Source organism: Dendropsophus ebraccatus, chromosome 4 (assembly GCF_027789765.1).
Source record: "Dendropsophus ebraccatus isolate aDenEbr1 chromosome 4, aDenEbr1.pat, whole genome shotgun sequence".
Classification (NCBI taxonomy): Eukaryota; Metazoa; Chordata; class Amphibia; order Anura; family Hylidae; genus Dendropsophus; species Dendropsophus ebraccatus.
Window position 1 is genome coordinate 151,092,762 of NC_091457.1, and position 23,461 is coordinate 151,116,222.

The following is a 23,461-nucleotide window of genomic DNA, read 5'->3' on the forward strand; positions in this document are numbered from 1 at the left end:
AAGGTCAGCTACTGCTAAAGACATTTATGGAATATCCTGTGGATATATGCATTTGAGTGTCTCAATTACATTTGAAATTAGTATTAACTGAAGTGTGTTACCATGAAAATAACATCAATGGCGTCCTATCTGACAATCATGGGGTCTCAGCAATGGGAACCCCACCATACTATTCCAACAGTTATGGCACTTTCTGTGGACTAAGTATACTTGACTACTGGGTGCGACAGCATTAACGGCTTCTTAAAATGGATAGTGGCGGTAATTGTCCAGTAGAGGGATAAAGGCATTAATAGTACTTTGTGCAGCAGCATGAGATCTACTCTGAGACATTCATTTTCAAATTATTCACAGAATAACACACATTACAAAGTTATACAACTTTGTAATGTATGTTATGTCTGTAAATCGCCCCCTTCCCGTGTCCCACCACCCCCGCCCGTGTACCCGGAAGTGTGTGGTGCATTATACATTACCTGATCCGTGTCGAGGGCCGTCCGCCATTTTGTGCCAAACGTCATCTTCGGACGGACGAATCCCTGCCGCCGCCCCCCCTCCGCTGCGTCACAACTGTGCTCAGCCGCGATCGGCTCAGCACATTTATGCTCAGCCAATCGCGGCTGAGCAGCTGATGACACACTTCCGGGTACACGGGCGGGGGTGGTGGGACACGGGAAGGGGCGATTCACAGACATAACATACATTACAAAGTTGAATAACTTTGTAATGTGTGTTATTCTTTGAATATTTTTTTAGCGCCGCACTACCCCTTTAAGTAAGCATTGGTAAGGAGCGACGTAGGACACTGAATGATGGCATTTATTAACAATTCTGACCTTCCACATTCATTGATATCAACATTCTCTATTATGCTTTTATGGCCTATTGTATTTACTTTGTACTGAAAAAAAAAATACTCAGGACTATTAAACTTAGAAAATTGTAGAATCACTTCAGTTGACTGCACTATATCAGTAGGGGGTTTCAATGATTATATCAAACACCTGCTAACACATGTGTGGGGGTCCAAGGTAAACAGAAACATATTACTGAATGGATTCTTACAACAATGAACCTTAAAGTGGTACTCCAAGGACTCAAGGCCTTTTTTTTTCTTTTAATACATTGTTTTAATAAAATTAAACTACTTTGTATTATAACTTAATTAAAACACTTTTTGACACCTTTGTGGTAGACCACCACGGGTGTTGCTATTGGTTGCACCCTTTGCAAAAGTCTGTACTCATATGTGTAAGTGGTAAAGTAGCAGTATTAAACTTTTACCACTAGATGTCGTTATCGCAAGTATGTGTGCCTAGATATTGTGCGGCTGTAGAAGTTTAAGCGTTATTGTTTTTTTGTGTGTCACTGTCATGATCGCGCCTGAAAAGGCATCAGTGATACCCTCTGCTGCGAAGATTCGACCTCTGCGCCAAAGACTGCGATTTTGGCCATAATCTTTCATTTATTCTGTGTTTTGTTTGCCTTTGTTTGTGCCCTGTCTGAACTGTGTCTTATTCCTTCTGGTCTGCTAATTGTTTTCCCTGCCCCACCCGTGTCTGTTCTGCTAAGCTTCCCTGGTCATGTAACGGTTAACCTGCCTTTGCCTCAGTGATTGACAGCTGGTCCCTCCTATCATCCTCTGGACTTGGTGCCTGGTCTCCTATTTAAGATTTCAGCTTCTGCCTGTGCCTTGCCGGTTATTGACTTAGTCTCTGCCTGCTTGTGGCTCTGTTTCTTTGCTTCTCCTGATTTCTGCCTTGTATCTTTTGACCTCGCTTGCATGCTGCCTGCCCCCGACCATATTGCCTGTTTTCTGACTACTCTTTTGGATCCTGATTTTGTACCTTTGCTGCCAGACCGTTGTTGACTATTGACCCTGATTGTTGACTATTCATTTTGTGTTTGTTCGTTTTGTCTTGTCTATTGTATCACGTATCCAGGCCAGGGATCGCCGTCAAGTTGTCCGCTGCCATTTTAGGGCAGATTGTGGCAATTAGGTAGGGACAGTGGGAGGGGCTGAGCTCAGGGCTCACTGTCTCTTTGTGTTTGGTGTGACTGGTCCTGACAGTCACATAGATCTGTACACCAATGAGAGTTCTTTTTTCTTCTTTCCTATCACCTTTCTCTTTACATCTTTGACATGCACTTCTCAATCACTCACAGCACACCTTACATGCGCTGTAGGAAGGAAGTCACATGGGTAGAGGAAGGGTAGGGTATTTCTACTTTGGATTCTGTAGAGGAAGGACGCAAATTAGAACGCTCCCTACAGCAGCCAAGCTCCTGCCAGGTCCTCCAGTCAAAGGGGATGTGATCCAGATGTTGAACTGAGCACATGCTCACACTAGACCCAGACACATTTTAACTCAAGCAACACTACTAAACACAATGCAGTGTTAAGTCGCTACTAGAAAGGACAAGTCAGGGATCATCTCAACCCACGCCAAGAACCAGAAGAAACACAGCGCAGGACAGTCTCCATAAAAAGTAAAGGAACTGATCCGGATAAAGAAAAGTTGCGAGAAGTATATGCAATCTATCTCGCAGCGCAGGTGTAAGCCCCTAGCATACCACTCATCCTAGGTAACAAGGTCTGGGGCTTTTGTCACCCTCTAGGACAGGTCACCCGACACAAAGACCAAAGAGTCAAAACACAGAAACAAGTATTCTCTCTACTTTCAAGTATTCTACTTCTTCTACCTCTGATGTTCTGGCAGAGCACAGTGCTAATTGGGTTGGGACTAAATGAATTTTCTACCTCCCAGCATGCAACCCACCCAACAAGGCTGTATCTTCTGCTCCACTCTCAGTACAGATCTAGCCTATCAAGTATAAATATCAGTATACCATATCAAGACAAAGTTGTATTACCGGCATCAAGTAAACAGATTTTATTTATTGTAATAGGATTCTGTGGTCCTTCATTAAGCACCTACACAATGAATACACCTTCTTTGGGTTATCTCCCCTTGGGTGGGTGGCAGTACCAATAGTCCAGGTGGGTCACTACTCCACTCCGGACTATCGTGATAATTGCGCAAGGGACCCCCAAACAGCCCGGCAGGCTGATGTCCTTAGGAGAAAAAGGTATAGCCAGCCCACTAAAATAAAAGCAGGTGTGCTAGCATACCTGTGTGCCCCTCCAGCACTGGCATCACAACAAATTACCAACAGACAGAGCTATACCTCGGCCAACCACCACCACCAGAGTGGTGTCACACCTAACCATCTGGCAAGTGACCGTCCGTGCCTTTACACTGGAGTTCACCACACATTTTTCTTTATGCTTGCACTTACATTGAGTGGCAACAGTAAGCGGTGACAGGTACCTTTCTGCTGCCACCGTTTGTGTTGGGAATTGCAGAGGTTATATAAATTCATTTCATAATGTAATCTCTGGCGTACCCATTTAAAGCAACTCTGTACCCACAGTCTGCCTGCCCCCACCCCCAAATTGCTTGTACTGTCGGATAGCTGCTTTTAGTGCTTTTAATCTAAGATCTGTCCTTGGGTCAGTTCGGCCCAAGGAAGCCCTGTGTCAACGTGGCATGGCCAAGAGAGTCGGTGCCCTAGCCCTGCCACACCTCTCCATCCCTCCTCCCTGCCCTCTTCATCATTATGACGGCCCTTAAGGATTTCTCCTATTCATCACTTGTCTGAACACTGCCCATGCGCCTTAACGATCCAACACATGTGCAGTGTTCAGACATGTGATGAATAGGAGAAATTCTGCCCTGGGCATTCCTAATGAAGAAGAGGGCGGGGAGAAGGGAAGTAGAGGTGTCCAGGCCTAGGGCACAGACACTCTAGGCCAAGCCAAATTGACACAGGGCTGCAAGTTTATAAGTAGTTTTTTTTTAGGACAATAACTACATCACCTGCCGAACGGACCCCAGGACAGATCTTGTATTAAAAGCAGCTATCTGACGGTACAAGATGTTTGGGGGCAGATTGTGGGTACAGAGTCGCTTTAAAGCTTAATCATATTATTACTTTAGGCAGTTTAAACATTATTGCCATATTCATTTAACCTGCTCAGCTTTTTTAAATAGACAAAAAAGCAGCTGAAGTAACACCCCCCCCCCCCCCCCCCGACACCTAATGATAAATATATGTTGTTTTGCAAAATCTGTTCACGTTACCTGTGTGTATGGACTCTATATAGATGTCTGTGTTCTGTCTCTCTGCTCTTATGGATTACAGATCTAATACCAAAGAGCACTGAGTATCTGGGTATCCAGGCTCCTCTATTCTATACTGCTGATCATACTACTGAGTACAGTCAGCAGCAGGGAATACAAGAGTGGCTTCTGAACTGCTTGCCTACTTGCTACTGGTGCTATGTGACTTCACATATCATTGGGAATGGCTGGTGAGCAGTGAATTCAGTGTGCAGGAAAGCTCATCTATATTCTACATGGCAAGATGCAGTTAGGACTGTAAGAAGTTGAGGAGTTAAAGTGGTTTTTGATTTAGGCTATGTTCACACTATGTAAAAACTGCGTCCGTAGTTCTCTGTCTAGACCGGGGAGGGTTGACATAGTCTTGCTGGGGTGCCATGAAACAAAGGCCTTGGAGAGTGTTCCCATGCCCCTTGACAAGCTGCCTGCCCCACCCGTCTTCTCCCCCGCTCTTTGGACCACAGAACCATGTCCTCTGGTGCTAGTGGTGTCAGATGGGAAGTACATTTTCAGCTTCTGCACCAGGGCCTGTTGATATCAATTCACTCTCATACTGCGTTTCTTGGCAGGAATGAGAGTGTAAAAGTTCTGTTTGTACCGAGGGTCCAGGAGGGTGAACACCCAATAATCGGTGTTGTAAAAAAAAATTAACCCGAGAGTCACGGTAAAGACAGCCTAACATAAAGTCAGCCATGTGCTCCAGGGTCCCAAAACGCAAGAACTCCCTCTCCTCAATAGGCTCAATTTCCTCCTCCTCCACCAATTCCTCCTCTTCAGGCCATACATGCTCAACAACTAAGTATTGAGCATGGGTACCCTCTTCAGTCGGCAGCAGTCTGCTCCTCTTCCTCCTCTTCTTCTCAGAAACTGACGTCAGGATGGTCTGGCTATCTAGCGGCGACTGTTCTTCTCTCGTCTCCTGAGACGAAGGCAAAGTCTCAGACTTCAGGCTGAGCAGGGAGGTTTGAAGCAGACACAGCAAGGGGCCCAGCAGCTGACAGAAAGCAAACATCCACGTCCACTCATTGTAGATTTGAGGTAGCTGACTGACCTGACTACCGATTCTTACCGAGGTTGACATTTGACATTTCACAATGGCTGCATGTTGCTGGTAAACCCTGGCTACCATTTGGAAGATGAAATTCAACCGCGTGGGCACAGTAGTCTGTGAGCCGGCCATTGCAAGCACCTTTGCACTGCCCTAAGGGTGACAGCATTTATGGTTGACTTGCGGAAATGCACTCAGATGCACTCAAATAGGTCTTAAGGAACCACTGCACCACTAGGTTGAACACGTGGGCCAGGCAGGGTACATGTGTGAGGCTGTTGAGTTGCAGAGCCGCCACCAGGTTCTGCCTGTTGTCACACACAACCATTCCTGGTTTAAGGCTCCGTGGCGCGAGCCAAAGATCTGTCTGCGCTGTGATGCCCTGCAACAGCTCCTGGGCAGTGTGCCTCTTGTCGCCTAAGCTCAGCAGTTTCAAAACCGCCTGTTGGCGCTTACCCATCACAGTGCTGTTGCAGCCAGCGCTACGAAATGGAAGCGACGTGCTCGTGGAGGGTAATAGAGAGGAGGAGGAAGAATAGGAGGAGAAATAAGTATACAAATCATGAGAGACCACGAATGAGGTAGGCCCCACAATCCTTGGTGTCAGGGTCAGACTCTGTCCTAGCCTCCACCAAGTTGACCCAATGTGCCATCAGGGATATATAGTGTCCACGTGTTCGTGGTTAGGTGGACCTTCTCACTGACCGCGTTGGTTAGGGCACAGATGATGTTATCAAACACGTGCTGGTGTAGCGCTGGAATGGTACACCGTGAAAAGTAGTGGCGGCTGGGGACAGAGTACCGAGGGAAAGCCACCGCCATGAGGTTCCTAAAAGCGTCTGTCTCTACCAGCTGATAGGGCAGCATCTCCAAGCTCATTTGTACACACATGTGCACATTTAGGGCTTGTGCATGCAGGTGAGTGGCAGTGTATTTGCGCTTCCGTTCAAAGGTCTGCTGCAGGGACAGTTGAACGCTGCGCTTGGACACCTTGCTGGAGAGTGTGGAGCATAGTGGAGGTGAAGGGGTGCGTGTAGGGCGGGAGGCCCTCGTGCCTGTGGCCTTGGCGGGGGGACTGACAGAGCCAGCACGTGACACAGGGGAAGGAGCAGGTGTGCGACTGAGTGGGGTGTTTAGCACTCATATGCCTGCGCATGCGGGTAGTGGTTAGACTGGTAGTGGTGGCTCCCCTGCTGATCCTGGCGTGGCACACGTTGCACACTACAGTCCGTCGGTCATCCTCACTTTCTTTAAAAAACCTCCAGACTTGGGAACATCTAGGCCTGGCCACGGGAGTTTGACTCCTAGAAACAGTTGCTGATCTACTCGCTCTGCCCCTGCTTCTCCCACTCCCCTCCCCTCTTCCAACCGTTCCTGCGGGCGAACTTGCCTCCCCCTCAAAAGCACTGTCTTCACTAGCCTTATCCACCCAGCTCGAGTCAGTCACCTCGTCCTCATCCACCAGCTCTTCCTCCAATTCCTCACTCTGCTCCCCACTTTGAGTTACATCCATGAAACAACCTCACTGTCTGACAACCGGGTCTCATTGTCATCATCAGACACCTCTTTCAACCCCGCTTGCAAGTCCCCACTCTCATCACCACTGCGTGAGCTGCATAATTTGAGCATCGGGACAGATCGACTGCTCCGGTTGCTCAGACTCAGGGAACGGACCAGAAAAGAGTCCCTGGGAGCATGGTGGTGGTGGTGGATCTGATTCCCTTGTTTCCCTGAAGGGGCCAGGCTGCGGGGAAGGAGGCTGAGCTGCTGGAGCAAGGGTTCCACTCCCTTGGGTAGCGTGGGTGGACTGCATGGAAGACTGGGTGGTGGATAAGTTACTGGACACATTATCCGCTATCCACGTGATCACCTGTTCACGCTGCTGCGGTTTCAATAGTGGTGTACCCTGAGACCCCCTAAGTTGCGAGAGGAAGCTAGGGATTGAACGTCTGTGGTGTGCCACTGCTCCCTCCTCAACAGGTGCTGCTGTGTCTACCTGCTCTGAACCACGCCCTCTGCCAACTGCATCGCTTGGAACCCCACACCCTCGTCCTCGCCCCTTACCCCTGGGGTTCACCATTTTATGGACACTGCACAGTATGGAGCTTAGATATGCCTTGAGTAAGAAATACAAAAATAAAAAAAATATACTAGTGGTCCCACTAGTTTTTGGGGGGCTGTGAGATACAATCTGTTGGTGGCTGCACCTACAGTATACACACTCTGTGACACCCCCTTTACACTGTGCAAGCAGTAGGGAACTTTGATATGCCTTGTGTAATAAATACAGAAATCAGAAAATATAGTACAGGGCCCACTAGTTTTTAGGGGGCAGTGAGATACAATCTGGTGGTGGCTGCACCAATACACACTGTGACACCCCTTTTACACTGTGCAAGAAGTAGTGAACTTAAATATGGCTTGAGTAAGAAAGACAGAAATCTGTAAATATACTAGTGGTCCCACTAGTTTTTGGGGGGCTGTGGGATACAATCTAGTGGTGGCTGCATCAATACACTCTGTGACACCCCCTTACAATGAGCAGTGAAGTTTTATGCAGGTGTACTACAAATCACAGCAATACAATGTACGTCAGCAGCACCACCAGCCACAAAATCATAAAAAAATACTGAGCACTTCTTAGAGGAGCTAAATCCCTTCCTAACTCTCTCCCTGACCAGCACCAGCTCTGTCCCTAATCTCTTTCAGCATATATGTGAGCCGAGCCTTGCCGGCCGCGTTTTTTATATGGCAGGGTCATCTGATTTGGCCAACCAATCACTGCTATTGACATGTATGGGTCCCACGTGATCCCAGGATGTACCAAAGAGTCTCCTGCATGTTAATTGGCTGAGAAATAGCACCCAAACTTACAGGAAATGGATGATGAGATTTTCACGAGTATCGCGAGATACGCATCCGAGTAACGAGTACCATCGAGTACCGTTATGCTCGAACGAGAACCAAGCTCAGACGATCATGCTCGCTCATCACTATACTTAACCCCTTAAGGACTGGGCTGATTTTGGCCTTAAGAACCATAGCCCGTTTTTTAAATCCAAACTCTCTCACTTTATGCAGTTAAAGGTCTGTGTGAACATAGCCTCATACTTTATTTTGTTGTTCTACCCTCACACTACGGAATGAGCACAGATAACTTCCAGCAGATACCCTCCGCCCCCTCCTTTCCATTAGGCTCCATTCTGTGCTCAGCCAGAATCCACCTTCCGCCACAACATGTCTATTCTTTGGGTAGACGGAAGAGCCTATGGAACAGGCGAATCTGCATGGATTCTGTAGTGTGCACATACCCTTACTATGTGATTGCCTGATGACAGGCATAATACATTACAGTGCTGATCTGCATTGCAATGTCATAGGCATAGCTGCAATAGTGCTGAGCCTGCTCAGACCCCGTAGCTATGTCACCGGAGACCTCAAGGAGGCCTACGGTTGTCATAGAGATTGATTGATTCACACAGCCCCGATGATGTTCTGTTCCTTACTATAGATCCTGCGGTTGTACTGACTGCAGCATCTATAGGGTTAAAAAAATGTATACTGTGCAGGATTTGGTTTTAAATGGGATCCAGTACAGTAGAAAAGCATGGAGTTCTGTGCTATTCCATTCAGCTAACCCACATACATGCTGACCAGAGACACAAATTTAATCCACTTCTGGTTTTGATACTGAGCAGAAATACTGTGTGTGAACGTAGCCTAATGCTACGTTAACACGAAACAATTACGTGCAAATTTGCACGATAACGATTGAATTCGAACGATAATCGTACGTGTAAACGCAGCGAACGATCAAACGACGAAGGAGAAATCGGTCATTTTGATCTTTTAACTTGTTCTTAAATCGCCGTTCGCAAAAAATTCCCCGATCGTTCTGTGTAAACAGTCGTCGCGCGAAAGTCCAGTCGCCGGTCGCCCGCAGCCCGGACCCCCGCTCATCCACAGCCTGGCCCCCCGCTCATCTGCAGCCCCCTGCGCCGGCTCGATCGCCACCCCCGCTGCTCCGATCGCCACCCCCGCCGCCGCCGCTCCGATCGCACCCCCCCCCGCCGCCGCCACGGCCACGAGCATACCTTACCTGCTCCGCGTAGCAGGTCTTCGAAATCCCTGACTCCCCTCTTCAGTGCATTGATTTGCTGAAGAGGGGAGCCGGGAATTTCAAACGGCTCCTCTTCAGCCAATCAGTGCTGAAGAGGAGTACTGATTGGCTGAAGAGGAGCCGTTTGAAATTCCCGACTCCCCTCTTCAGCCAATCAATGCACTAAAGAGGGGAGGGGATTTCGAATACCTGCTACGCGGAGCAGGTAAGGTATCCTCGTGGCCGGGGCGCCGGGGGGCGATCGGAGCAGCAGCGGCAGCAGCGGGGGGGGGGGGGGGGGTGGCATTCGGAGCGGGGGTGGCGATCGGAGTGGCGGGGGTGGTGATCGGAGTGGCAATCGGGGCGGCATAGGGGGCTGTGGTTGACCGTGGGGCCGGGCTGCGGATGAGCGGGGGGTCGGGCTGCGAGCGGAGGGACGGGCTGTGGGCGGGCCGGGCTGTGGGCGCGCGATCTTAAAACGATCACAAAACGATTTTTCCGTACGATATATATCGGACCGTCTAAACGCTGATCGTTATGAAAAAAAATCGTTACTCCGACATCGTTAATCGTACAATCGGGCCAATTATCGTTTCGTGTAAACTTAACATAAGGCACGTTCACATGTCCACAATTTTGTGTTTGTGTTGCAAAAGCGGATGGTAAAAACAGATGTTATGGTATGCCCTACAGCAGGATACAATTTTCTTTGACTTATTTTAAAAAATGGATTGGAACAGATACATAAATAATTTTTTTTAACACACAAAGACATAGTTGACAAGGTTTTTCTGTATGCTAAAAGTAAAAGTATTGCAACAGATACAATGAAACTGATGCAAAAAGCAGTGTGAACCTACAGTAGTATAAGGCTGGGTTCACACTGCATTTTTGCAGTCTGTTTAACATATATGATTTATGGGGGGGGGGGGGACTGACTCCATTGTGTGATCTGTTAGCATATGTTTTTGCATTGATTTCCATTACTTAAAAAAAGATGCATTTTTCCATTGGCTTCCATTATTCCATTTTTAACGGACAGAAAAATGTTGTTGACCTAATTTTTGTGTCCGTTTTGATCCGTTTTTTTTTTTTTGTTTTTTTTTTATAATGGAAGTCAATGGAAAATGGACCAAACAGATTCATACAAATGCATCCATTTAAAAAAAAAAAAACGGATTGCAAATACACCGTGTGAACCCAGCCTAGGATTGACCAACAAAATGCCTAGGGCTACTCCTTTCCCTTATTGGATCACTTTAGATCAGCTGTGAGATCAATTAACATGATATAAATATCAGGAACAATCAGTGGGGGAGATGTAGATCCTTCTGGCTGATTAGTCACGTAAGGGTTGGAGGTAGAGAAGGTTGTGAGGACAGTGACTCTGGAATCATTTTGTATTTTCTCCAAGGTAAAGTGTTTATGTAAATTATTGTTTCTTTTTATGGGATTTTACTATGATTTCTTGCTCCTCATGTTACAGGCTGAAATGTGTTACTTGTTACATCTGAACTAGTCTATAGCCTGAGCTTCTCTGAGATGTCCATCTGCAGAGCTCGCTCTTTTGCAATGTCTCCTTTGTGATTTTAAAAAAAAGCTTTCAAAACAGACTGCTTATATATTTATGTAAAGTTAACCACTGTGTCTTCACTTTCTGTCACAAGAGACTGCTGTCTTGTAGGTAGATGTGTGTTCACAACTTGGTCAACAAAAACTGCTTGTAGCTGCAGAGACTTTGAACAAATGCATTGACTTGCTTAGTGGACTCTTCATGCTGAGAATCTCCTCCAATGTCCATGAGGAATCAGGCCTGTAGTGTGGAAAACTTTTTTTTTTTTTTTTTATATTGCCCCATTGGGAAAACCACTTCTGCTTAAGGGTATGTTCACACTGATGGAAATTCCAAGTGGAACCTGTGCTGGGGACTTTGCTTGAATACTGCCTGCCTCACTGTTTCAATGTGATGTCTTGTGTGCCTCTGCTCAAAAAACTCACATGTCAATTCTTTGAGCATTGAAACAGTTGCACAGATGGGATTTAGTGCAGTTTCTCCTCCGGAGTTAATCTCCTGGTACCAAAGTCACAAGTTAGGGAGACAAAAAAATGCACGATCTTAGACTGCGTCTTTTTCTGTCTCCTTACTTGTGACTTTTGTACCACGAGGTTTTAATGCCTTCGCATATAAAAGGACATGCTGACCTGTTACATGTCAACAAGTCCTTAGAGGGGAATTGGCAACTTTGTCAGAACTTTTTTTTTTTTTTTTATCTTGGTGCATGTCATATTTGCTGTACAGTTTGTAATGTAATCTCCCCCCAAGGTGTCAGATATAATATGTGGGTATGAGTTCATATTAGTGTCTGAATCGGTAATGGCACACAGAATACAAAGTTGGTATGTAGACAAACATGAACTGTATGTAACATGAACTAATAGAACTTTCTTTTTAATGGGCCTTTAGGATTAATTTACTTTTAAAGATGTCTGGTCGTGGTAAGAAGGTCCAGAAACCCGAGGCCAGTAAGGGCTCCAGATCGGCCAAGGCCGGGCTCCAGTTTCCAGTGGGCCGTATCCACAGGTTCCTGAGGAAGGGGAACTATGCGGAGAGGAGAGGATCTGGAGCCAGCATCTATCTGGCGGCTGTCCTGGAATATCTGTGTGCTGAGGTCCTGGAGCTGTCGGGGAATGCAGCCAGAGACAACAAGAAGTCCAGGATCCTGCCCAGACACATCCAGCTGGCCGTCAGAAATGATGAGGAACTGGCCAAGCTGTTCGATGGGGTCACCATTGCAGAAGGAGGTGTCCTGCCAAATATCCAGGCAATCCTCCTGCCGAAGAAGACTGCAAAAGGCTCGTCCTCACAAGAAGCTAAAACTGCAGAGTCTCAAGACTTCTGAATACTCAGTGATGACATTCCTATATATGTTATTTATTGTCTCATAATTTTATTACATAGCTTTTATATTTGTTTCAATAAACATCTTTGTTAGTAAATCATGGTTCTTTTCTGACTACAGAATGGCAACCATCTTACTTGGTGACCCAGTCATTTAGTTCCTTTAGGCCTTACACATCCATAGATTACAGGAGTGAATATTTCTCCTCTCCAGTTAGTGCACATGTCTATTGGGCTATTCATATGGTCAGTAAATTACAAGGACCCAAACAATCCTGGAAAAGGGAGTGTCCACTACTCTTGAGTTTGTATGTGGTTTTTCAGCTCTGTACCATTAGTGGATTGAACTGAATCCCAGACAAACTTTTTTTTTTTTTAATTAAATTACATAGTAGAACAAATTTTAACGTTGGGGACAAAACAGCACCAAATGGGCAGATTCCAAACCTATAAAGTTTTGATTAAGCATGTCACAATTTTTTTTTTTGTACCTTAATTATGGTATCTGATACATACCAACAAACCTACTAAACATGTATAACATCACTTCTAATCACCAAATATACTGTGATATCATAGATCCCACAGGTTAAGAGTAGTTTACAAGTGTGTGTGTGTGTGTGTGTGTGTGTGTGATGCCCTGCCCTCCCATAATTTCATTGCTATAAACCACATGATGTAACATATATGTCATTAACGGAACACTGTTCTACAATATATAGTTCTGCTAAGCACCACTCTGTTGTAGATTTTTCTTATCAAATAATATGCAAAACAATTAGGGGGAGATTTATCAGACTGATCAGATTCCATCTTTCATTTTTCAAAGAATCTGAGGAATAAAAAGTAGAATCTGGTTGCTAGGGGCAACTAAGACAGTTCTAGTTTACACCAGTTTGATAAACTCCTCCTTAGTCCAATTGTACTTATTGTTTTGCACATAATTTGATATTTGTAGATTTTTTTTTTTTTTAATCTTGGCCATTCAGATTAGTGGGGTGTTCAAGGTTACACTAGGATATTTGCAGCATGCATTTTCCTGTCCATAGACACCATTGCAGCTACAGCAATACTTACCTTTAGGATTGCAGGCTGCATATTGGATTTGCCAATTCATACATAGTGGCCAAAAGTTTATTTTGGTCTGCTCACATCTGTTATACATTACTTAAACGTACAGCACATTTGTGTACATTTTGTTTTGTGATTACAGCTGTATTCCTGTAAATTGAAGAATGTCCTGTCCATCAGGAAAAATACAAAATAGTTGTAATCTGTTATACAGTAATCAAACGTGCATCTCGTTTGTGTACGTGCATTTCTTGACTTATTACAGTTCTATTCCTATAAGCTGAGAGATTCTGTCCGTTACGAAAGACCTGTTATACAGTTATTAAATGTACATCTTGTTTGTGTACGTGCATTTGTTTAGTTATTACAGCTGTATCCCAATAACCTGAACTGTGCATTATTAGACTCCTCCACATCTACAGCCCTCCAACTGGTACTGTAGGATTAAATTATTAACATGTGCTTTGATGACTTGGGGCATGTGAGAAAAATATGCAGCAAGGTGGATGATAAAAAGGAATGGAAAAAATAAAGATAAACACTGAATACAAAATAACATTTTTATTAATTAAAAAAAAAAAATACTCTGTGGTGTCGCATTGCCTGCATTTCTGCAAACTCAAGTTGCAGATTCCTGCAAGGTAAGTTACCGGCAGCCCCTATTTCCACCCCTTTCACGGCTATACCCTAAAAATACCCCTTTAAGCTGCATGGCAGTATGCGATGTGATGAGCGAAGACACCTTTAGCTTAGAATGTCTGTTAAAAGTAGGAGGATGTAAATTAATGTCAATGATCCCTAGTGCTTGGACATGTATAACTTTGAAGGATTAGGGGTTTGTTCATACCGGACACAAATAATGGCTGATCTTTGAATGGCCCGGGTGAAAATTTCCCCTGAGACTCCATGTCGGTTGAAGCTGAAAAATAAAACAGAACAAATTAGCATATATATTGTAGTAGGAAGTTCCATCTGTAGCACAATGGTCAGTGTCCCAGAGCAGGTTTAGTCCCTGCTATGTTCTTGCCCACCTGTAATAAGGCACTACCATTAGGGTCTACGTTTATCACTTGAGGTGGTGTGGCAGGGTCTGGGCTTCTTGCTCGAGATGGTGTCCTCTGTGGTGCAGCAGCTATCCCCCCCCCCCCCAAAAAAAAAAAAAAGAAAAAAAAAAAGGCATTACATTTATCTGTAATCACAATTAGCACTGAAATTCCTATTCTGTTTTTCCTCTGCTGCATCACTGATTCTGAGATATAGAAGGAGACATTGTATCACAGCTGCATGCCAAAATACAATTTACTGTTGAAAAAATTGTGTATCTATACATTATTTATATATATATATATATAATATTATACAAAATCAGTTCCCACATGTCAGAAGCTGTTTTATTACCCACCCCGGTATGAGAAACCCAGCATATTACACACCCCAGTATGAGAAATCCAGCATATTACACACCCCAGTATGAGAAACCCAGCATATTACACACCCCAGTATGAAGAACCCAGCATATTACACACCCCAGTATGAGAAATCCAGCATATTACACACCCCAGTATGAGAAACCCAGCATATTACACACCCCAGTATGAAGAACCCAGCATATTACACACCCCAGTATGAGAAACCCAGCATATTACAAACCGCCGTTTGAGGTCCTCACCCGCCCTTATGCAGCTAGTCACCTGCTGACAGGCCTGCAACTTGAGCTTGCAGAAATGCAGGCAATGCTGGCAAAGCAACGCCAAAGGCAGAGTTAATTTTTTTTCTTGTCCTAAAGGGGTTGGCAACTTTATAGTAAAATGATTCAGTGTACAGTACTAGCTTAGCAGTTGGGTCGGGGAACCTAATGATTAAACTTAGGTAGAGAGTTCCCACAGTCCTAGGCTTTTTAAGAATAAAATAAACAAAGTGGAGGGACTGTGGTGAAAATGCTATAATACGTCTTATAGCATGTATTTATTAATATGTACATTAAACACAAACATGAAAGACAGGTTTTATACTTAGATGATTATAGGTAAAGATATAGGGGGTACGGGGTAAAGGTACGAGATAGGTTACCCCTAGTTTAACCCTGCCTATTGCTGAAGTGGGACCCCCTGGTTTAGGCGTCCCCAAACAACAGGAGGGACTGACCCTGTGCTAGGGTTGTGTAGGTCTTTCCCGTCACAGATGTCAGTTGTCACTGTGTCTGGTAATATACAAAGTGTGTAGCATATGAAAGGCAGGTATAGATGTTTTTTAGTCGTGGTTCTGATATCCCTTCTTCCGTTTATCCAACGCGTTTCCCTTGTTCTATGGCGACAAGTTCCTCAGGGAGTAGGAAGAGTGTTGGAGTATCAATGTGATATGCCTTGATACATGTCTCAGTCTGATCCAGGAAAAGTTGAATTTACAGATGAATGTTGTGGGTGCTCCCAAGTCTGTTGTAGGGGATCACCGTTGTATGTATAAAGATACGTCTGGTGGATAAGTTGTGGTCACTTTATCCAGATTTGTGTCTGGTCTTGTGTGTTAGTTGTTTTCTGCCTTTACAGTATGATCAACTGTGTAGTATTAATACGAGCTGTAGTAGATAGGTAACCAGCAATCTCAGTTCCCAGATGGTGTTAGTAGACAGATGTAGTTAGTTTAATCCAGATAGTTTTTCTCCTGCAGAGTGATGAGCTGTGGAGCGTGCACTGGGTCTGCTGTGAGGTCTCAGAGATGCTGAGTCATCTACTGTCTGTGCGAGGTGCCTGGTGGGGGCGCGTCCTTGTGTGCTGGCTACTGCTGTATTAGGCTCCCAGCATCTTACTCACCCAAATGGATCTCTCTCAGCCGTTCTGGGTTTTTGTATTTTAGGTCAGACCGACTCCTTTGGATCTGCCCCCGATTTCTTCTGACATTGAACCTTCTTCGCAAGCCAAGTATTATTATTTATTTTTTATGCAGATTCGGATTCTGCACTGATCCCTTAGTAAGATAGTAATCCATTTTATCCATTTATGCTACTAGATATTTGGCTTCTGCACAACCCAATGGGGAGGATCTGTGGGCCATCTTTGCTTCTAGCTCTGACAATACGCCCGGGGCCTTGCATTCGTCGTGAGTTTTCATGGGCAGATTAACTTTTCTATAGGCCCCAGGCTGTTCAACAAGCCTGGGCCCCCCTTCCCTCTGTAACTACAGCAGAACTAGCGTGGTGCTCATAGTACAGGATAGATAATGTCATGTGATGCCCTGATTTGTGCAAAATTGTGGTAAAAAAGCAGCATTTTTTTCTACCGCCCGAAAAGGACCAATTATAATCAGCTACCCTGCGTATTGCGTTATACATATGCACAAGTGAGCACGTAATTTATACGCTAATATTACGCACCACCTAATACGTACACAAGTACCGCTAGACCAAAACCTACATTTCTACTTTACGTTCATGCACCCAGGCATGCAGCCCCTTCTGTCCCATATGCATTCCAGAGCTGTTGGCATCATTTCATGAGGTGTTATTGTGCACTTGGTGACCTCCTAGTGGTCCAATATTGATTTCCAGGTCCCAAGTATTTTTCTCCCTTAGACTATAATGGGATTCCATTTGCGTACAAATATCGGGAGCTAATCTATTCGAATTATTGAATATTTTACTATTTGGTCATCTCTTTCATTCTTAAAGCCACATTTCAGGCAATAAGTTGTTCCATGTTTCCAGTTTACTCTTCTGGATGATAATTACAGTTTTTCCTACTACATATATGTGTCAAAATTAACCCGAACATTGTTCTTTGACTTTAATGGGGTTCGAGTTCGATTTCAAGTCGAACTTCGAACCCAACTTCACTACTGTTCGAGGTTTGACTCGAACTTGAACATTTTACTGTTCGCTCATCACTAGACATAATCTCTGTTCTACCATTTTATTCCTTTAAAAATAATTTTTTAGAAATGTTATAATGCTATATTAATTGAAAAAACAATAATTCGTTTTAATTAAGCTATTGTACAATGGCAATTCCTATTGACGGTAATATAGCTCAATGTAATTCTCAATTAATACTTTAATTAAAACAGCAAGTGTTTCTTCTAATGATGCTACTTTTTTTTTTTTTTTTTTTTTAAATCACAATAGCAACAGTAGAAGAAACATTTTGATTTATATGTCCGCCCAGCTGAGCGGACATATAAGGAGCCGGAGCTGACACACTGAGCTCAGTGTGCTGGGGACTAGCAAAGAGACAAGACATCGGAGGGTGAGTAGAAAGCTTTCCCCCCTCCCCTGCACTGCACCCATCCCAGCAAGGAAGGGGGGGTCACTTAACCCCTTCCTTGTTGGTATGGGTGCAGTCTAACATCAGTCTGGCCTCCAAGGGGTTAAGTGGGAACCCTTACTTAACCCCCTGGGGGCCAGATTGTTCAGTATGGCACCCAAAGGGTTAAGGGGGATGCAATGCAGGGAGGGCCTAAACCAATGGCTCTTCCCATCCTGGTGTTACCAGGCTGGTTATGAAAATAGGGGGACCCTATGTGTTTTTTTATTTAAGAAAAAAAAAAAAACACAGGTAGGGTTCCCCCTATTTTCATTACCAGCCTGGTTGAACCCATATGAACTGACTTGAATAGAATTAAGAAATAAATAGAAATAACTAATTAATAAAACACTACTACCCTCATTCTCCGTTAAGATTCTTCTCATCCAAAGTAACTCTGTCACACCATGGCCTATTGCAGCATCACCCATCTGCTTAGTTATATTCAAGTTTACCTATTCCTGGTTGCATCCAGAGAGACTGTTGCTATTTACCGTTGTTTCTGAATCCTGCCATTGGTCTAGTTATTGGTGCCTTGACTAAGGGCAATGAAGAATTGTTGGGGCCCCGCATGGTCAGGTTCCCGTGGGTTAGTCAGCTCCCCTCTTGCCATAACCGTGACCTAACATCTGGCAACTGGCTACCCGAGTCCGACCTACCACCGCTGACAACTACTACTTCCAGCGGGTTACCCCCATCACACTTGTACTGTCGCATAGCTGCTTTTAATGCTTTTTAATCTAAGATCTGTCCTTGGGTCAATTTGGCAAGTGATACAGTTATTGTCCTAAAAAAAAAAACTTTTAAACTTGCAGCCCTGTGTCAACGTGGCATGGCCAAGAGTGTCGGTGCCCTAGCCCTACCACACCTCTCCACCCCTCCTCCCTGCCCTCTTCATTATTAGGACAGCCCTTAAAAGGATTTCTCCTATTCATCACTGGTCTGAACACTGCCCATGTGCCTTAACGATCCAACACATGTGCAGTGTTCAGACATGTGATGAATAGGGGAAATCCCGCCCTGGGCATTCCTAATGAAGAAGAGGGCGGGGAGGAGGAAAGTAGAGGCGTCAGGGCCTAGGGCACAGACACTCTAGGCCAAGCTAAATTGACACAGGGCTGCAAGTTTAAAAGTAGATTTTTTTTTTAGGACAATAACTGCACCACCTGCCGCACGGACTCCAGGACAGATCTTGTATTAAAAGCAGCTATCTGACAAGATGTACAAGATGTTTGAAGGCAGATTGTAGGTACAGAGTGGCTTTAAAGCTTAATCATATTATTACTTTAAGCAATTTAAACATTATTGCCATATTAACCCGTTCAGCTTTTTTAAATAGAAAAAAGCAGTTGAAGACCCCCTCCGACACCTAATGATAAATATATGTTGCTGTGCAGAATCTGTACACGTTACCTGTGTGTATGGACTCTATATAGATGTCTGTGTTCTGTCTCTCTGTTCTAATGGATTACAGATCTAATACCAGAGAGCACTGAGTATCTGGGTATCATGGGTCCTCTATTCTATACTGCTGCTCATACTACTGAGTACAGTCAGCAGCAGGGAATACAAGAGTGTCTCCTGAACTGCTTGCCTGCTTGCTACTGATGCTATGTGACTTCACATATCATTGGGAATGGCTTGTGAGCAGTGAATTCAGTGTGCAGGAAAGCTCATCTATATTCTGCATGGCAAGATGCAGTTAGGAGTTAAGGAGTTAAAGGGTTTTTTGCTTTAAATGTATTTGTCCCCTATCAACAGGATAGTGGACAAGTATGAGATCGTAGGAGGTCCGACCCCTGTGCCCTCCAAAGATCTTCAGATTACCACCCCGGCTCATTTGTTATGAAAGGAGCCATGGGTCGGCGTGTGACCGGCAGCTCCATCCATTATTTATTTATTTACAATATACTTACAATATACTTAACCCCTTCAAGACTGGGCTGATTTTGGCCTTAAGGACCATAGCCTGTTTTTCAAATCCAAACTCTCGCACTTTATGCAGTTATAGCTCTGTGTGAACATAGCCTCATACTTTCTTTTGTTGTTCTACCCTCACACTACGGAATCTGCACAGATTGCTTCCAGCAGATTCCGATGCCCACCCTCTCCTGTCCCATTGGCTCCGTTCTGTGCTCAGCCAGATTCCGCCATCCGTCACGACATGTCTATACTTTGGGTAGACGGCAAAGCCTATGGAACGTGGGAATCTGCACGGATTCTGTAGTGTGCACAAACACTTACTATGTGATTGCCTGATGACAGGCATAATATATTACAGTGCTGATCTGCATTGCAATGTCACAGGCATAGCTGCAATAGTGCTGAACCTGGTCAGACAGCGCAACTATGTCACTGGAGAGCTCAAGGAGGCCTATAGTTGTCATAGCAATTGATTGATTCGCACAGCCCCGATGATGTTCTGTTCCTTACCATAGATCCTGCGGTTGTACTGACTGCAGCATCTATAGGGTTAAAAAATGTATACTGTGCAGTATTTGGTTTTAAATGGTACCCAGCACAGTAGAAAAGCATGGAGGTCTGTGCTATTCCATCCAGCAAACCCACATACATGCTGACCAGAGACACAAATTTAATCCACTTCTGGCTTTAATTGCAAAATACTGAGCAGAAATACTGTGTGTGAACCTAGCCTAAGGCACGTTCACATGTCCATAATTTTGTGCTTGTGTTGCAAAAGCGGATGGTAAAAACAGATGTTATGGTATGCCCTACAGCAGGATCCAATTTTCATTGACTTACGTTATTTTAAAAAATGAAAAATGGATTGGAACAGATAAATTATTTTTTTTAACACACAAAGACATAGTTGACCAGGTTGTTCTGTATGCTAAAAGTAAACGTACTGAAACAGATACAATGAACCCGATGCAAAAAGCAGTGTGAACCTAGTATAAGGCTGGGTTCACGCTGAACTTTTGCAGTTTGTTTAACATATACGATTAATGGGGGGGGACTGACTCAATTGTGTGATCTGTTAGCATTCGTTTTTGCATTGACTTCCATTATTTAAAAAATGATGCATTTTTCTAATAGCTTCCATTATTCCAACCAAAATGTTGTTGACCTAATTTTTGTGTCCGTTTTGATCCATTTTTTTATTTTATTATTTTTTTTTATAATGGAAGTCAATGGAAAACGTACCAAATGGATTCACACAAATGCATCCATTTTTTTTTTTTTTTTTTTAACGGATATAAAAAACGGATTGCAAATACACAGTGTGAACCCAGCCTAGGATTGACCAACAAAATGCCTAGGGCTACTCCTTTCCCTTATTGGATCACTTTAGATCAGCTGTGAGATCAATTAGCATGATATAAATATCAGGAACAATCAGTGGGGGAGATGTAGATTCTGCAGGCTGGTTAGTCACGTAAGGTTTGGAGGTAGAGAAGGTTGTGAGGACAGTGACTCTGGAATCATTTTGGATTTTCTCCAAGGTAAAGTGTTTATGTAAATTATTGTTTCTTTTTATGTGATTTTACTATGATTTCCTGCTCCTTATGTTACAGACTGAAATGTGTTACTTGTTACATCTGAACTAGTCTATAGCCTGAGCTTCTCTGAGATGTCCACCTGCAGAGCTCCTTTGCAATGTCTTTTAATTAAAAAAAAAAAAAAAAAAACACAGACTGCCCATATATTTATGAATAGATGTAAAGCTAACTACTGTGTCTTTACTTTCTGTCACAAGAGACTGCTGTCTTTGTAGGTAGACATGTGTTTACAACTTCTTCAACAAAAACTGCTTGTAGCTGCGGAGACTTTGAACAAATGCTTTGACTTGCTTAGTGGACTCTCCATGCTGTGACTCTCATCCAATGTTTATGAGGAATCAGGCCTGTAGTGCGTAAAACTTTTTTTTTTTTTTAGTTGCCCCATTGGGAAAACCTCTTCTGCTTAAGGGTATCGTGATGGAAATTCCAAGTGGAACCTGTGCTGGGGACTCTGCTTGAATCCTACCTGCCTCACTGTTTCAATGTGATGTCTTGTGTGCCTCTGCTCAAAAAACTCACGTCAATTCTTTGAGCATTGAAACAGTTGCACAGATGGGATTTAGTGCAGTTTCTCCTCCGGAATTTTTGCCTGTTTTGTTCAGCCCAGCTCTTGCCTGCTCACTTCTGATGCATGTAATAGCACTGATGGTGAGCGGGGAATGAGGAGCAAGCGGGCGCTGACCTGACAGGTTAGACCTTGCTTTCTCCCTCTTGTCTCCCCTGTGTGATAGGGGCTTTACTATAGAACTTTCCCCAATTCAAGTCAGATTTTAATATCCAATTTTTATTTATTATTTACATGGAAGTCTATATGGTTTCTTGATCCAAAAAAAGGGAGGTTGGCAATCCTGATATTAAGAGTTCTGTAGTTTTATGCCAATGAGTTAATCATTAATCTCATGGTACAAAAGTCACAAGTTGAAAGTCAAAAAAAAATGCACAATCTTAGACCGCATCTTTTTTGTCTCCTTACTTGTGACTTTTGTACCATGAGTTTTTAATGCATTGACATATAAAAGGACATGCTGACTTGTTACATGTGAACAAGTCCTTAGAGGAGAATATGCATTTTGGCAGAACCTTTGTTTATTTTTTTTTTATCTTGGTGCATGCCATATTTGCTGTACAGTTTGTAATGTAATCTCCCCCCAAGGTGTCGGATATAATATGTGGGTATGAGGTCGTATTAGTGTCTGAATCGTATTAGTGTCTGGTAATTGCACACAGAGAAGACAAAGTTGGTATGTACATGAACTGTATGTACTGTAACATGAATTGATAGAACTTTCTTTTTAATGGGCCTTTAGGATTAATTTACTTTTCAAGATGTCTGGTCGTGGTAAGAAGGTCCAGAAACCTGAGGCCAGTAAGGGCTCCAGATCGGCCAAGGCCGGGCTCCAGTTTCCAGTGGGCCGTATCCACAGGTTCCTGAGGAAGGGGAACTATGCGGAGAGGATCGGATCTGGAGCCAGCATCTATCTGGCGGCTGTCCTGGAATATCTGTGTGCTGAGGTCCTGGAGCTGTCGGGGAATGCAGCCAGAGACAACAAGAAGTCCAGGATCCTGCCCAGACACATCCAGCTGGCCGTCAGAAACGATGAGGAACTGGCCAAGCTGTTTGGTGGGGTCACCATTGCAGAAGGAGGTGTCCTGCCAAATATCCAGGCAATCCTCCTGCCGAAGAGGACTGCAAAAGGCTCGTCCTCACAAGAAGCTAAAACTGCAGAGTCTCAAGACTTCTGAATACTCAGTGATGACATTCCTATATATGTTATTTATTGTCTCATAATTTTATTACATAGCTTTTATATTTGTTTCAATAAACATCTTTGTTAGTAAATCATGGTTCTTGTTTGACTACAGAATGGCATCCATCTTACTTGGTGACCCAGTCATTAGTTCCTTTAGGCCTTATTCACACCCTGTAATCTATGGATGTGTATTTCTCTACTCCAGTTAGTGCACATATATGTCTATTGGGCTATTCATATGGTCAGTAGATTATAAGGATGCAAACAATCCTGGAAAAGGAAATGTCCACTACTCGTGAGTTTGTATGTGGTTTTTCAGCTCTGTACCATTTTGATTTTGAAGTGGCTTGAACAGAATCCCAGAGAAACTTTTTTTTTTTTTTTTAACATGGTAAAACAAATTTAACATTGGAAAAAGCCACAAACGGCAGGGGCATAGCTAGGATTCAAAGGGCACTATAGCAAAAAAAATTTAAGGGTATATGTTTTGTTTAATTTAACATATGTATATGTTTTGTGTTGTGCTTAAGGGAGAGAGGCCCCTTAAAATACACACCCACACCACGAGTGACAGGCAGAGAGCCAATGGCTGC

General features: G+C 43.9%; 2 protein-coding genes across 2 annotated transcripts; both read left to right on the forward strand.

The window, feature by feature from the left end:
* Nucleotides 1-11,814: 11,814 nt before the first annotated feature.
* On the forward strand, nt 11,815-12,231 carry LOC138790059 (late histone H2A.L3-like). The gene has a single exon (XM_069968979.1). It carries the CDS (start codon nt 11,815-11,817, stop codon nt 12,229-12,231), a length of 417 nt encoding a protein of 138 aa, XP_069825080.1.
* Nucleotides 12,232-21,004: 8,773 nt separating this feature from the next.
* Nucleotides 21,005-22,863, forward strand: LOC138790060 (late histone H2A.L3-like). The gene is made up of 2 exons (XM_069968980.1): nt 21,005-21,060; nt 22,425-22,863. Exon 2 carries the CDS (start codon nt 22,444-22,446, stop codon nt 22,858-22,860), a length of 417 nt encoding a protein of 138 aa, XP_069825081.1. The 5' UTR covers nt 21,005-21,060; nt 22,425-22,443; the 3' UTR covers nt 22,861-22,863.
* Nucleotides 22,864-23,461: the final 598 nt, after the last annotated feature.